The 14,583-nt window shown below is 36.8% G+C and overlaps 1 protein-coding gene across 6 annotated transcripts in view; it reads left to right on the top strand.

Moving 5' to 3' along the window:
* Window positions 1-14,583, top strand: part of gatad2b (GATA zinc finger domain containing 2B) — a 277,061-nt gene that overhangs the window by 169,414 nt on the left and 93,064 nt on the right. For all 6 annotated transcript variants that reach the window (XM_039752811.1, XM_039752806.1, XM_039752827.1 and 3 more), the window contains exon 4: window positions 10,205-10,336. In XM_039752811.1, the coding sequence (XP_039608745.1) occupies window positions 10,205-10,336 (132 nt within the window). The remainder of the gene's footprint in view (window positions 1-10,204; window positions 10,337-14,583) is intronic.

Below are 14,583 nucleotides of genomic sequence, written 5' to 3'. Positions count from 1 at the left end.
TGAATGTTTGGCTCTGAGATTTGTTAATTGTCTTTTCAAAAGCTATTGTAACAGGAAACTGTTAACGTGTGTAATGTTATCCGTGGAAGATGTACTACATTACCTTTCTTGGATACAACATTCTTGCTACAGTAATTCGTGCGGTGGAAGACCGGACAGTGTTAATGGTTGTAGATATTCTTCGGGATATTGTAAGTTGATGTTTTCATCTTACGCACGATCACCACAACTGTTTCAGCATAGTCTATTGATACACATTTAACCAATATGCCGTGTAACTGATTGTCATTTTTTCCGTTAATTCGTTTGACTTCATTGTTTCTTGGTGCTAGGATTGCCCGTGTACTCATTTTTTCTGTTGATAACCCTTCATGATGAAATTCTTCCGACCTAATACATCTTGGAAAGCTTTAAAATTTATTAGAGCCGAGAGTGCAGGAATGTGTCTGTCGAAACCATTCACACGAATGAGAGGTGAGAGTACCGTGTGCGTGGTTGAATATGGTTGAGAGGAGGACGTGTCTTGTAAAAATCTCATGGCCGAGTCTCGTCTCGCGGGACTTGAAAAAAATTCTCGAAAAAAGTCTTGTCTCGCCCCAGGATTTTTTTTATATAATAGAGAGACATTTCAAAAACAAGGTATAATCAGAATAAAGAGTTAAGGTTTTTTTAAAGACTCTGAAAACTGGAGTACGTTTTTTCCTAAATCACTGTTTGGTCTCTTGCTTGCAAAATCATAAAATGCCTTCATAGTTTTTGCCTGAATGTTTGTCTTTGCTAAAAATGTTGCTAATGTTACTGCAAATTGGTTATAATTTGCGCACATGATAAAATGGAAACACGTTGATGCTGAATGAGCGAGATGAGACTTCCTGGTTAACACTGCATTCAGCACACAGGAACTTAACTGCGTGCTCTGATTGGTTAGCTTCTCAGTCATCCACCAATAGCGTCACTTGCATGAAATCAACTGGGCAAACCAATTGAGGCAGCATGTACAAGGAAGTGAAAAGACACATTGTCCGCAGAACCCGCAAAGCAGCGAAAAATCCGCGTTATATATTTAGTTATGTGTACTGTACATATAAAATCCGTGATAGAGTGAAGCCATGAAAGTCGAAGTGCGATATAGCGAGGGATTACTGTATTGCAAAGATAGTCAGTTGCTTGTGCTAATAATATTGACCATGCTGCTCATTTCTTTTATATACTGAATGATGGGTTATTTCTCAGTATAATGTAAAATATTTTATTAAGAAAAAGAATTGTTAAGCACATTGACCTACACTTCTCAATCTGCTAAACCCAAACACAATTGATTTTAAAGTTGCCATTTCATGGAAATCCTTAAATGTTTCTTTTACTCTAAAATTAATGAGCAAAGTTGATCATTGGCTGAGCAAATAACATGATTTGAAAGTCACTTTCTATTTGCCTAGCAATTAGCAAAAAAGCAACATATCTCAACAGTAGGTACAGACATCTTTTGGTGGACAGTTTTAGTGCTGCGTGATTTCTATTATCATAGTCACTAGTGAAAAGCAGGTATTTCATAAGGAGTGAAAAACAGCACTCCTGTCATCACTTTGCAGAAAAAGGATCTCTACAACAACCATTATCATCTCCAAATTAGTTTACCTACTACTCCCTGCAGTATCAGGAGACTGTTTCACTACCTGATCCATGTGCATATCCATGTTGAAAGCCTACTTCATGGTGCTGCCTGATTGTTTATGGCATGTGTGATGTCATAACTGAGCCCATTTGACACACCCCGCATGTGCTTAATGAACAAAAATAATTAAACATTCTAGACACAGACCGAATAGAACTGCACATACTAATACACAAGTGGCAGTACAGGATTTCATTTCAGTTCCATATTAGTTTACCATAATGAGAATACTATAGAAATACTTTTTTTTGGTTTTTCTGCTGACATTAATTGTAGTTTTTGTTTTCAGGGGCTGAATTAAGCTTGTTATTTTTCAAATTTTTATTATATAACAAAGCCAGTTTACACATACGAATATGATATAAGATATAATATAGATATATATATATATATATATATATATATATATATACACTAATAAAGGCAAAGCCCTCACTCACTCACTGACTCATCACTAATTCTCCAACTTCCCGTGTAGGTAGAAGGCTGAAATTTGGCAGGCTCATTCCTTACAGCTTCCTTACAAAAGTTGGGCAGGTTTCATTTCGAAATTCTACGCGTAATGGTCATAACTGGAAGCTATTTTTCTCCATATACTGTAATGGAGTTGAGCTCGAAAGCCGTGGGGGGTGGAGTTTCATGTGACATCATCACGCCTCCCACGTAATTATGTGAACTGACTATCAACGCAGTACGTAGAAAACCAGGAAGAGCTCCAAAAAACGATGAAGAAAACATGCATTATATAATTAAGAAGGCAGCGAAACAATAAGAAGCGAGCGAGTGACATATACAACCATATTCATCAGTGCTGCTCGTTCGGAAACAAAGCACGGTGTAAACGTAAAGTTTAAATTGAGTTCATAGACAGGCTGCCGCTGGCGTTTGTCATGGGTAATGTGGGATACAAGTTTAATGAGAGGACGCAGGAAATAAATGAGAGTTTTGATCACTTTGTAACTAAGTTAAAATTGTAGATGAAGGGCTGTGCTTATGCAAATTCAGAGAGACTGTGTTTGTGGGGGATTGACAGTTAAGGCGGGTGGGGGAGTCACGTCATCATCTCCCCTCCCATTCACCTCATTTCGCTGTGAGCTGAGCTCCGCAGCTAACACCGTCTTGAGGAAATTGAATTTGTTTTAAAATAGAGTTAGATATTTATTATTAATAAAGCTGGCCTTTGTCTTCTGCCATCAGGTTTACAAAACCTAATTTAGCCTGCCTGTTTAAATAAATCATTCTTTTTCAGCAAAAGAAAAGAATGTCATATTGTGTTGCATGGCATTGTGATGACTTTGTCCTGTGCCACTGTGAACTATGATCGTCCACTTATTAAGGTTTTTCAATCCATTCTCGTTTCCAATTGTTGCAATCTGGTCACAGGCTTTCCAAAGCTTCATTCCAAAGGCTATTAATGTTCTTTAAAAAAAAATAATAATAATGTTGATATAATATTTATATGCAATATGTTTGATCTAATACTTTACAGTAATTTCTTGCTTCTCTATTATATTAATCTGTATTAAGTTAGATCTTTTGATGTGTTTTAATATTCTTTTCTAGTGTTTCTGTAAAACCTGCTGAGAAACCAAACTTTACTATTAAGACAATAAAATTGAATTGAAGTTAACAGCTTTAAAATAAAAATATTCTCCAGTAACAGAGCAGAAATTAAACAGCATGAAAGAGTTTCGTTCATGATTAAAAGTATGTAACAGAGTGCAGTGAAACTCTTTTTTACATGTCTAATCAACATAAAACGTCACCAGCGTTTTTTGTGTGCAGACTCCTCCTCCAGTGTGAATGATTTTTATTCCCCTTATTTTGATGCAGTGCCATTGTTAATTTGTTTTTACTGTAACTTAGCAAAAAAAAAAAAAAGGAAATACACTTTTCCATAATTCTTTTTATTGAATAAAAAATTTGATAATTAAAAATAACAAAAGTGAAACATGGGAACAATGTTTCCTACAAAAAGCATATATAATATGATAGTGAGAGTCAAATGAGCAGAAAAATCAGTATGAATAAATAAATATATATATATATATATATATATATATATATATATATATATATATATATATATATATATATATATATATATATATATATATATATATATAAATGCATTTAAATAGGACACAATACAATGATAACGGCCAACAATGTCTTAAAATTATAAGGGAAAGAGAATAAAAACATATTTATGGACTTATTCCTTTGTATTTTTAAAAATGTTGGTGTAGGTTTTGAACACAATTATAGTGGTAGATCAGTATTCATCCTTAATCCGTTCCAGATCCTTTGACTTATACCAAACAGGACGTATACCAAACAAATTTTTCCCATAAGAAATAAAAGGAAAATGATTATAATATGTTCCCATGAAAAAAATCCTATTGTTATTGGCATATTATACATTGATGGGGTTGTATAAAATAAATTAAACACTGCTTAATACTAAAATACATAAATACAAAAGCAATTAGATGAAATAAATGAAAATTTAACCTCGCTTTACTTTTTAATAACGTCTTTGTTTTTCACAATCGTACATACCATGTATATTCAAGGCATACGGTATGCAGCAGCCAAGTCCCGAATACGCATGCCACCTTCATACTTTTCAACAATCAGTTCAAATTTATGTGAAAAAACACAAAATCACGTGAAAATTCACAAAGTTATAGCGCGTACTGACGCTCGTGGGCTGTTGTGGCTTTGTCTCGAAAGAGGTAAACAAGGGTAGTGCGCGGGTTGATCACTGAATGCTAGCAACTGCCGTACTGACGCTTGTGGCAGTCGTGGCTTTGTCTCAAGAGAGGTAAACAAGGGTAGCGCATGGTGTTCTAGCACGCAAGTCATATTGCAAACAAAGGTCGTATACCAAGCAAAATTTTTTGCGTACCAAACAGAACATGTATTACTGGATTAAGTTTGTCAAAAGCTTTCAAATACTACTTTAACTTTATGAACAAATTTGTGCTTTCAAAAAGATACTATTCAGAGTCAAAGTTATTATCTAGCAGTATGCCATAAAAATCTTGTTGAATTTAAACTGTGACATTTTTCTAATCAGTCCCTTGAAATTTGTTCATAAATTGTATTTCTATACAGTAATCCCTCGCTATATTGCGCTTCGACTTTCGCGGCTTCACTCTATTGCAGATTTTAAATGTAAGCATATCTAAATATATATCACGGATTTTTCGCTGGTTCGCGGATTTCTGCGGACAATGGGTCTTTTAATTTATGGTACATGCTTTCTCAGTTTGTTTGCCCAGTTGATTTCATACAAGGGACGCTATTGGCGGATGGCTTAGAAGCTACCCAATCAGAGCATGTATTACATATTAAGTAAAACTCCTGAATGATATAAGATATGCTTCCCGCGCGGTGCTTGATTGTTTGCTTTTCTCTCTCTCTCACCCTCTCTGACATTCTTTGTGCCTGACGGAGGGGGTATGAGCAGAGGGGCTGTTTGCACAGAGGCTGTTTGCCAAGAGGATACGGACGCTCCTCTACAAAATGCCGCTTTATCGCGGTGCTTCGGCATACTTAAAAGCTCGTATTGATTTTTTGATTGTTTGCTTTTATCTCGCTCTCTCTCTCTGACATTCTCTGCTCCTGGCGACGCTCCTTTGTAGAGAACAAATGTTTGCATTCTTTGTGAGAAAGAACTGCCATCTCTGTCTTGTCATTGAGCACAGTTTAAACTTTTGACTAAAGGGTGCTATTTCATGTCTAGAGGGCTCTAATAATGTTAACAGTGTGAGAGAGTTTATAAGGGCTTAAAATATATAAAAATAACCATACAAACATATGGTTTCTACTTCGCGGATTTTCATCTATCGCGGAGGGTTCTGGAACGCAACCCCCATGATCGAGGAGGGATTACTGTATCACCTTTTCTTACAAGTGTAGCCTTAAATTGCTGTACAAAAATATACAGTTGTAAATAAAATTGAAGGCATTATAAAATAATTAAGAAGCAAATGGATTGGTCCTTGTCATTTTTAATAAGTATATTTCATCATCAAATGACCAGGGAGAAAGACAGACAAAGTTGCAGCCATCAAAGAGGCTGGAGATGATAAACCTCAGTGGGTTCCCAGGTCAAAGCCTGCTTAGCCCCTTCTGCACATCCCAGCCTACACAAATCTGGCCATCTCGGTCCAAGCACAATTTCATATTGGTATGATCTTGTGAACTTTTCTTCTCTCCAGCATTGTAGGCAGTTGGAGTTGACATAACCAGATTGTAGTGACACTGCAATAAATTGAAAAAATGAAAATAAAACAGAAAAAACAACAGAGGTTACTGCCTGGTGCACATCTTTCAAACTGTATGCACTACCATTTATAATCTGTTACAGCCAATGCCATCAATTAAGAAAATGCCAAATAGAAAAGTGGCCTTGTTGAAATTTTTTGAAATACTTGACTCTTATCTCTCTAGAAATTGCACATCATCTCAAATTAGGAATCTTAAAAGAAAAAGACACCCAGTTGTATCTCGGAGTTCTGGTACGCAGCTATCTGTTCAGCTGCTTTGGAGGCTGATTACAACTGAGCATCCTGTAGGGTCAAGAAAAAATATCAGACAGAGGTAAAAATGACTCACAAATGCAATTTAAATCTGGCAAGTCAGGTGTCATAAAACTTTACACATGTACAGCATAAATCGAGCAGCGTCATTAAAAGTAATTTTTAGTGAACAAAGAACACATGTGCAATGCAAATCGTATGGGGACTCTGGAATAGTGGGTTCGCATCTCAGGAAAAGGTGACCAATTTTTAAATAAATAAATAATTGATTGGCCATTTCGATCTCTATGGTTGTGTGTGCTCGCGCAGCTGTCGGAGGTTGGTAAAGTAATTGGGTCAAGGTGCACATGCATGTGGGGGTACAGTCTATCTCAGTTTCTTTATTGGCTTACTGTGGTGCACAGCATGAGGAAAGGAGAGAAAAAGGTAGAACTGGCCAGCGAGTGAGCGAGAGGAGAAAGGAAGGACGGATGGAAGAAAGGGAAAAGAAATAGGTGAGAAAGTGAGAGCCCATGTGGGATAGAATGAAGGCAGTTGGCCAGGAGCAGAGGCTTAGGGCGAGGAGCCTGAGGCTGAAGATAGAGCGTTTCTACTGAGCGATCGCCAGGGAATCGGAGCAGCCCAACATGCTGCATCTCCCGCAGACACCAAGGGACAGGCGGCTGGAGATGTATGCAGCTCGGCAACATGCCCCTCAGTTGCTGCGTGCCCAGCAAAGAAGACTCGGGCCTGGATAGAATGGTTGACTGCACCTGTCGGTTAGGTGTCTCATCGGTTGCCAGATCCTGTACGACATAAGCTGAGGAGATGTCCGCTTTTAGAAGGCACTGGGACATGGGAGTTTTAAGAAACAGTGAACAGTCTCTTGGATTTTAACCTCGGTTTTTAAAGGATTATTTATTGGATGGATTTGTTTTTGTCTTGGTCTTAACCACCAATGTCTACACTTGTTTTTTATAGATTATTTATTTATTGAAGATTTGCACTGCACTTTTGGACACTATTTGCTTTTTGGCGGTTTTTAATAAAAGCACTACCCATAGCTTTGTGTAAGTGTCCACATCTGCTGGCTCATCCCGTGGGTATGTTATCAGCGGTAGCAGTATCAAGTGGCTCCCTGGATTAACTGGGAGTGTGGAGTCGACCTGAACAGTCACAGACTTATGTCATAAAATAAGTAAGAAACGCAGATCAGATGGTGTTGTAACTGTAAAGGTTTTGTGCATGCATGTGCAGATCAGGCAGGCATTGTGTGCATAAGTGTGCAGATCAGGTAGGTAGTGCAGATTGTGCAAACTGAAAAACATCCACATGTTTCTGCAGGGATAGGTTGTTAGCGACTGTAACAAGCAAAGAGTTTACTTTGACTTTTCTGACACTGTTTCCTCGATAAATCATAAATAGTCCAGATAATTATAATAAAAAGACACCTTTAGATTGGGGTTACTGGTAAATGGGCAACCAGGAAGTGTAGGATTGTCAGTTGTAGTGTGAAGCTGACATCGAACACAAAAACCACTGAAACTTGACAGGCTGAAATCTACCAAACATGTTTCTGTTTCACTGTCTCTGAAATGGAACATCTCATGACTTATTCACATCAGCTCCACTGTTGCTCAATCAATGAATGATTCAGTTTGTTCTAAAAGTTGCCTTTCGTTGTGTTTTTGTTTGGCTCTGCCAAATTTATGAATATTGATAAATTACTATAGAAGTACCATAAAGTGGCAGAATTAATGGAAATATCCCTGCTATTTTGCAGCATATTATTTCATCCACTAGATAGCAGCAAAATACTGGTCGAGTATTATGAAGTTCATTACATGTTACCTGGAGTCTGACTTGGGCTTTACCATATTTACGCTGAATTCTGAGCCCAAGTCAGGCTTACGGTTAATGCCAAGGAGATTAATAACTCAAACCTATCATTTCTACTTGCTTGTTAATTGTGGACATCTCTAATTAGATATAATGTCACCATAAAACAGTTGTTCTCAAATCTTTATGCACTGCTGCTCATTTTAAAAAGTACTTGTTGTTTTCTGCCTTATTCCCACCGTTAGAATTCTTTGGATTCTGTGGTTCTACAAATGAGTCTAATTGAGTATTATTCCAACTGCACTTAAAATAACAAAAATTAATTAATTAATTGATTTGAGTAAACCTAAAACTCATCTGGCTCTTATATTGGAAAATGGGTGGTCGTGACACAGCAGTTTCAGAGCCAGTTACTCCATGGTTAGTGTAGTTACCCAAAGTCTTAAATCATGTTGTTTCCTCTTTTCTGTGCATCTCTTGATGGCTGGTTGCAAGTGTTCGTGTTTTTTGTGGGTTTGTTTGGGTTTCTGGTCAGCTTTTTATTTTGTTCGATCATTTAATTTGGCTAGATGATTTTGTACTTTCCTCAGCATTTTATCACATTAAATGTTTGTTCATAGAAAAAGAAAAGTGGTTTCAGCTTTTAGACATGGAACTTATAAATTAAACTTAATTTCTCCTTTTTTTCTCTTCAGGATCTAAGTAATGTTAATTGAATAGGAAAACAAAAAACAGGCGGCATGTGAAAGTGTAACAAAAGAATACACCTCTCCTGACATAATATATACAGCAACACATTCAAAAAATAAGATCAGTAAGTTTAAAGTACCTGTCCAAGTTAATGATGAAAACTGCAATAAGCCACCTATTATGATCAATTAGATACAGAGTAATGAATTTAAATATACAGTAAATCAAATACTGTTGCGGTATCTGTCTCCTAACCGCTTCCTATCTAGTGTGGGGGCATGACCTCCTCTCTGTACTCTATCATTTGTTCTATTATCATTATTATGACACTAAAAATGATTAAATATCTAGAACCGGGGTGCCCAATGCGTCAATCGCGATCAACTGGTAGATCACAAAGGTAGCGCAGGTAGATCGCGTTGCATTCAAGAAAAAATTTTTTTTTTAATGTAAGTCTATCATATATCCTCCTTATGGCATTTGCCACTTGATTGACATACATGGCGGCCAGTCTGAGATCTGTTTTCTTTTAACACACCGGTCATCCCGCACGCACAATCAAACACGCGAGCTACTGCAAAACTCCCATCTGTGATCTAGTTAACTTTCCAATTTATATCAACTAAAGAAGGGATTTTTAAAAAAACAATTGTTTGGGGAGGGTATGGGCTGGATGTGGAATTGGAAGAGGATTTTTTTTCTCACAATGTCACAATCGAAGTGCATTTATCTTTAATAATTTTTAATGTAGGTAAATCATTTCGACTTGGTTATTTTAAAAGTAGTTTGCAAGCCGAAAAATGTGGGCCCCCTGATCTAGAATGTATGATGTACTGATCTTAAGTAATGTTCTTGTTCACAGAGACAGGTACTGGTACCATCAAGCAACCTAATTCACCATCTGGTATCACCCCCACTGAGTCATTTAGCATAACCAATTCCACTAAGTTGTCCCCATGGTTGACAACCACTTGCTTAAACGTTTTTTTAAACATTTTAAATATAAGAAAAGTTATTAACCGTTGTATATGTGAATAAACAACCATCATTCACTGCAAGCTTGATATAACAGCAAAAGATCTCTTAATCCTGTGGTATTTTCTTTTTGACCAAATGATGTTGCCATTGATTCAGATATTTTAGCCTCAAAATACGTTTCCCTTTGCCCAAAGGAAGATTATGTTAATGTATTTTTCTGTTAATAATAACATTAATAAGCCATGAAGTAACATTTTTTGAACAAACTGTTTTCCTTAATAAAACACCGTGGGAAACCTAGTAAAACCTGTTTAGTTGATTGAAAATGGGTTATTTCATAAACTTTAATCTCGTGAATTTGGGTTTAGATTATACTCAAAAACACAGAACCTCCATCACAGCAAAGTGCTTCAAGATTGTGTGTGTGTTTTATTCCTCCCTAAATTCAGGTGGTTATTATAGTAAAATAAGTGCTTTTTGATCTTTTTAACAGGGCAAGAGTGCAGATGAAAGACAGCAGATGATCAAACAGCTACGAGATGAACTTCGACTAGAAGAGGCTAGGTTGGTCTTGCTTAAGAAACTGCGACAGAGCCAGATCCAGAAAGAGAATGTCATGCAGAAGGTAATATCTAATGATATTCCTACTATGATTCAAAATTAATTTCGAAGTTTGATGGAGAGTGATGTTTCTATTAGAAATTAACATTTGTTTGCACTGAAAATTAGTATTTATTCAAATGTGCTACTTATAAGTTTTATTTATATACATGTACAAAAATACTTTTGTACAAAGTACAAAAATTACATAAATACTAAAACAAATAACCTATTTGAAGATAAACAATTTACAGAAAAACAATGGATATGAAAAAAATTTGTATATGTGGTGCGAGTGTATTCAATGATGCTTTCCATTAGCATATTAGAATAATATCAGAAGGGCAAAAAGTAACCTTTAGTCCATTTATAATGTCTATAAGCAAAGAAAGAGACACTGGTTCAAACTGGTCTAGCACAGACAGGAGGACAGGGAGCATCGCAAGGGGACGATACTATACAGGCTCATATTATTAATCTTTTCAATAAAAAACCTGAGAAACTGTTCATGACATGTCATGTCATGACAGCTGGAAACATGTGGGTTTAAAGCAGAGTCCACTGCATAAAATAATGACCTTGGATGATTAGAATTGGTAGACACCAAGTCAGAAAAATAATCCCTTTTAGCCTGCGCTGCAGCTTTTTGAAAGCTGACAAGACTCGATCTAAACATCTCAAAAGATATCTGCAATTTGTCCTCCTTCAATTTACGCTCAGCCTGCCTACATGAGTGCCACAATGATTTAAAATTACTTTTAAGCCAAGGTGCACACTTGGACTTAGTACAACGATCTCTTTAAGGAGCAACAGCTTCCAGGGTAGTTAAACAGACACAATGACATCAACACCACCATCAGCGTCTACCCCAAAATGGCAAGTTGATGCAACACTAAAAAGTGATGCAAAATTATTCACAGCCTCATCGTTTAAAGATCGAGCACGTCTCTATAAGATGGTATGAGCAGGTGAGGCATGCAGAGCTAGAGACGCATCAAATAAAACAGAATAGTGGTCAGGAAAAGAGACATCTCGTGTCTCTGTATTCCTTAACTCAATACCATGGATTAGTACAACGTCCAGGGTATGTCCCTGTTCATGTGTGGGTGCATTAACAACCTGTTTAAGATTAAATGAATCAATAAGAACCAAAAAATCATTTACCATTGGCTTGCCAGGGCAGAAAACATTAATATTAAAATCCCCAACAATCAAACATTTATCATAATTTGATTTAAATGAAATAAAAAATTCAGAGAGCCGTTTAAATAAAATCCGTATTTACCTTCTGAGGTCTGTACACAACTGCACAAACGAAGTGCACCATTAATTTTATAAAGTTGAGCTTCAAAACTTGAGTATAGCTGCAGATCTAGAATTTTACAAATAAAACCATTTTTAAAAATAATAGCAAGAACTCCTCCTCGGCCGGTAATCCTAGGTGAATTTAAGAAATTACAACTCGGTTTCTGTAATGAACAAAAAGTCCAGGTTATTGTTTGTGAAAAAGTCATTTAATACAGAAGTTTTATTTACCACAGACCTGACGTTGATCAATGCCATCTTACGGGGGGTAATTTTTCCACCAGTAAAGTATGCCGATCCAGTTGGCGAAGATGAGAAAATTTTACCCATGGTGAGATAGTCGGCGCGCAACGCTTTCGCCGAGTTAACCCGGAAAATCTAACACGAGCTGCGGTTGTTGACCAGTCGAGTCCCAGCCAGACAGGAGAGTAATCCGCATCAAAAACCAGCCTCAGGCTTCGAGGTTGAAGTTGACAATGATATTCACAATCTAATCACGATAAGCAGGTCAACTATCAAACAGTCACAAGCCTTCAATACTTGACCAAAACTCCAGCTCGGCATCCCCGTCTACACCTCTTCTTGCAACAGCGGCGAAAACTCATCATCTCAACCAGAGCAAGCGAGTCGACCAAACCTCTTACTGTATTACTTGACACCACTGGAGATGGAAAATAAACACAACAGGGTCTTGCCAAATTAAATTGCAGGACAGCAGATTTGATTTCTAAAAGTATCTGCCGATCATAGGTCAACACGTAAAAAATTAAATTAAATTAAAAAAAAAAAAATTATAAACACAACAGGCTAAAATGAAAACACGGACCAAACTCTGATGGCATGCCATTAACATCGGCACCATCTTCTGCTTATCTTAGATTTAACAGTGAACTGAAATAGGGTCAAGAGCAAAACACAAATCTTATAGCATAAGTTTAGATTCAAGACCAGAGAATGTGGTCCCAAAATTTATTATTGAGAGGTTGTTTAAGAAGCAGAGGCTGGTCTGTTTTAGTAATGACAATAAAAACTAATGATTCAAAAATAAAAATAGGCAGAACTGAACTTCAAATTCAGGTACCAAAATGTTTAAAATAGTGTGGTTCTTCAGACCATTTTGTGGAGTGACACAATGCCTAAATTAATGTGAAGTAAAACAAGTTGTTCTTTTACATTCCAATATAACTTTTGCCTTAGTGTGTTAAAGAAGCAATGAAAAAGAAAAGGAAACATTTTGAAAATAACGTAACATGATTGTCAATGTAATTGTTTTGTCACTGTTGTGAGTGATGAGTGTTGTTGTCATATATATATATATATATATATATATATATATATATATATATATATATATATATATATATATATATATATATTTACACACACACACATAAACATATATATATACATATCTATACATATACACATATACAGTGGTGTGAAAAACTATTTGCCCCCTTCCTGATTTCTTATTCTTTTTCATGTTTGTCACACAAAATGTTTCTGATCATCAAACACATTTAACCATTAGTCAAATATAACACAAGTAAACACAAAATGCAGTTTTTAAATGATGGTTTTTATTATTTAGGGAGAAAAAATCCAAACCTACATGGCCCTGTGTGAAAAAGTAATTGCCCCTTGTTAAAAAATAACCTAACTGTGGTGTATCACACCTGAGTTCAATTTCGTAGCCACCCCAGGCCTGATTACTGCCATACCTGTTTCAATCAAGAAATCACTTAAATAGGAGCTGCCTGACACAGAGAAGTAGACCAAAAGCACCTCAAAAGCTAGACATCATGCCAAGATCCAAAGAAATTCAGGAACAAATGAGAACAGAAGTAATTGAGATCTATCAGTCTGGTAAAAGTTATAAAGCCATTTCTAAAGCTTTGGGACTCCAGCGAACCACAGTGAGAGCCATTATCCACAAATGGCAAAAACATGGAACATTGGTGAACCTTCCCAGGAGTGGCCGGCTGACCAAAATTACCCCAAGAGCACAGAGACGACTCATCCGAGAGGTCACAAAAGACCCCAGGACAACGTCTAAAGAACTGCAGACCTCACTTGCCTCAATTAAGGTCAGTGTTCATGACTCCACCATAAGAAAGAGACTGGGCAAAAACGGCCTGCATGGCAGATTTCCAAGACGCAAACCACTGTTAAGCAAAAAGAACATTAGGGCTTGTCTCAATTTTGCTAAGAAACATTTCAATGATTGCCAAGACTTTTGGGAAAATACCTTGTGGACTGATGAGACAAAAGTTGAACTTTTTGGAAGGCAAATGTCCCGTTACATCTGGCGTAAAAGGAACACAGCATTTCAGAAAAGAACATCATACCAACAGTAAAATATGGTGGTGGTAGTGTGATGGTCTGGGGTTGTTTTGCTGCTTCAGGACCTGGAAGGCTTGCTGTGATAGATGGAACCATGAATTCTACTGTCTACCAAAAAATCCTGAAGGAGAATGTCCGGCCATCTCTTCATCAACTCAAGCTGAAGCAATCTTGGGTGCTGCAACAGGACAATGACCCAAAACACATCAGCAAATCCTCTGCATGGCTGAAGAAAAACAAAATGAAGACTTTGGAGTGGCCTAGTCAAAGTCCTGACCTGAATCCAATTGAGATGCTATGGCATGACCTTAAAAAGGCGGTTCATGCTAGAAAACCCTCAAATAAAGCTGAATTACAACAATTCTGCAAAGATGAGTGGGCCAAAATTCCTCCAGAGCTGTAAAAGACTCATTGCAAGTTATCGCAAATGCTTGATTGCAGTTATTGCTGCTAAGGGTGGCCCAACCAGCTATTACGTTCAGGGGGCAATTACTTTTTCACACAGGGCCATGTAGGTTTGGATTTTTTTTCTCCCTAAATAATAAAACCATCATTTAAAACTGCATTTTGTGTTTACTTGTGTTATATTTGACTAATGGTTAAATGTGTTTGATGATCAGAAAC

The sequence above is a fragment of the Polypterus senegalus genome, chromosome 1 (genome assembly GCF_016835505.1).
Source record: "Polypterus senegalus isolate Bchr_013 chromosome 1, ASM1683550v1, whole genome shotgun sequence".
In the NCBI taxonomy this organism is placed as follows: domain Eukaryota; kingdom Metazoa; phylum Chordata; class Cladistia; order Polypteriformes; family Polypteridae; genus Polypterus; species Polypterus senegalus.
This window is presented reverse-complemented; position numbering and strand designations above follow the sequence as displayed.